We start from the raw sequence: 282 nt of genomic DNA on the forward strand, positions 1-282 counted from the left end.
CCAGCAGCAAACACGTCCCCCTCCCCCTCCCCAGCAGCAGCAGCAACAGCAGCAGCAGCAGCAGCAGCAGCAGACCTGGATGTAGATGCCTGCTGCAGACCGTTTGATCTCTGTGGGGTCAGCAGCAAACTTGCTGGGGAAGGGCTCGAACAGCAGCAGCCAGCCATTTTCCCGCGCCCAAGTGGCCACGTAATTCAGCACGTAGCTCTGCACGCAGCAGCACACAACCACCTGCTGCTGCTGCTGCTGCTGCTGCTGGGGGTGCTGCTGCTGCTGCTGCTG

At 62.4% G+C, this 282-nt stretch overlaps 1 protein-coding gene across 1 annotated transcript in view; it reads right to left on the reverse strand.

Annotated features, from left to right (window-relative positions):
• ETH_00042245 (uncharacterized protein) overlaps positions 1-282 on the reverse strand; it is a gene marked incomplete at both ends in the record, with an annotated part of 1816 nt that overhangs the window by 218 nt on the left and 1316 nt on the right. Inside the window, one exon of the mRNA XM_013375377.1 lies at positions 76-207. Within this exon, the coding sequence (XP_013230831.1) occupies positions 76-207 (132 nt within the window). The remainder of the gene's footprint in view (positions 1-75; positions 208-282) is intronic.

Source organism: Eimeria tenella, genomic scaffold, assembly GCF_000499545.2.
Source record: "Eimeria tenella Houghton genomic scaffold, Eth_scaff2730, whole genome shotgun sequence".
Lineage (NCBI taxonomy): Eukaryota > Apicomplexa > Conoidasida > Eucoccidiorida > Eimeriidae > Eimeria > Eimeria tenella.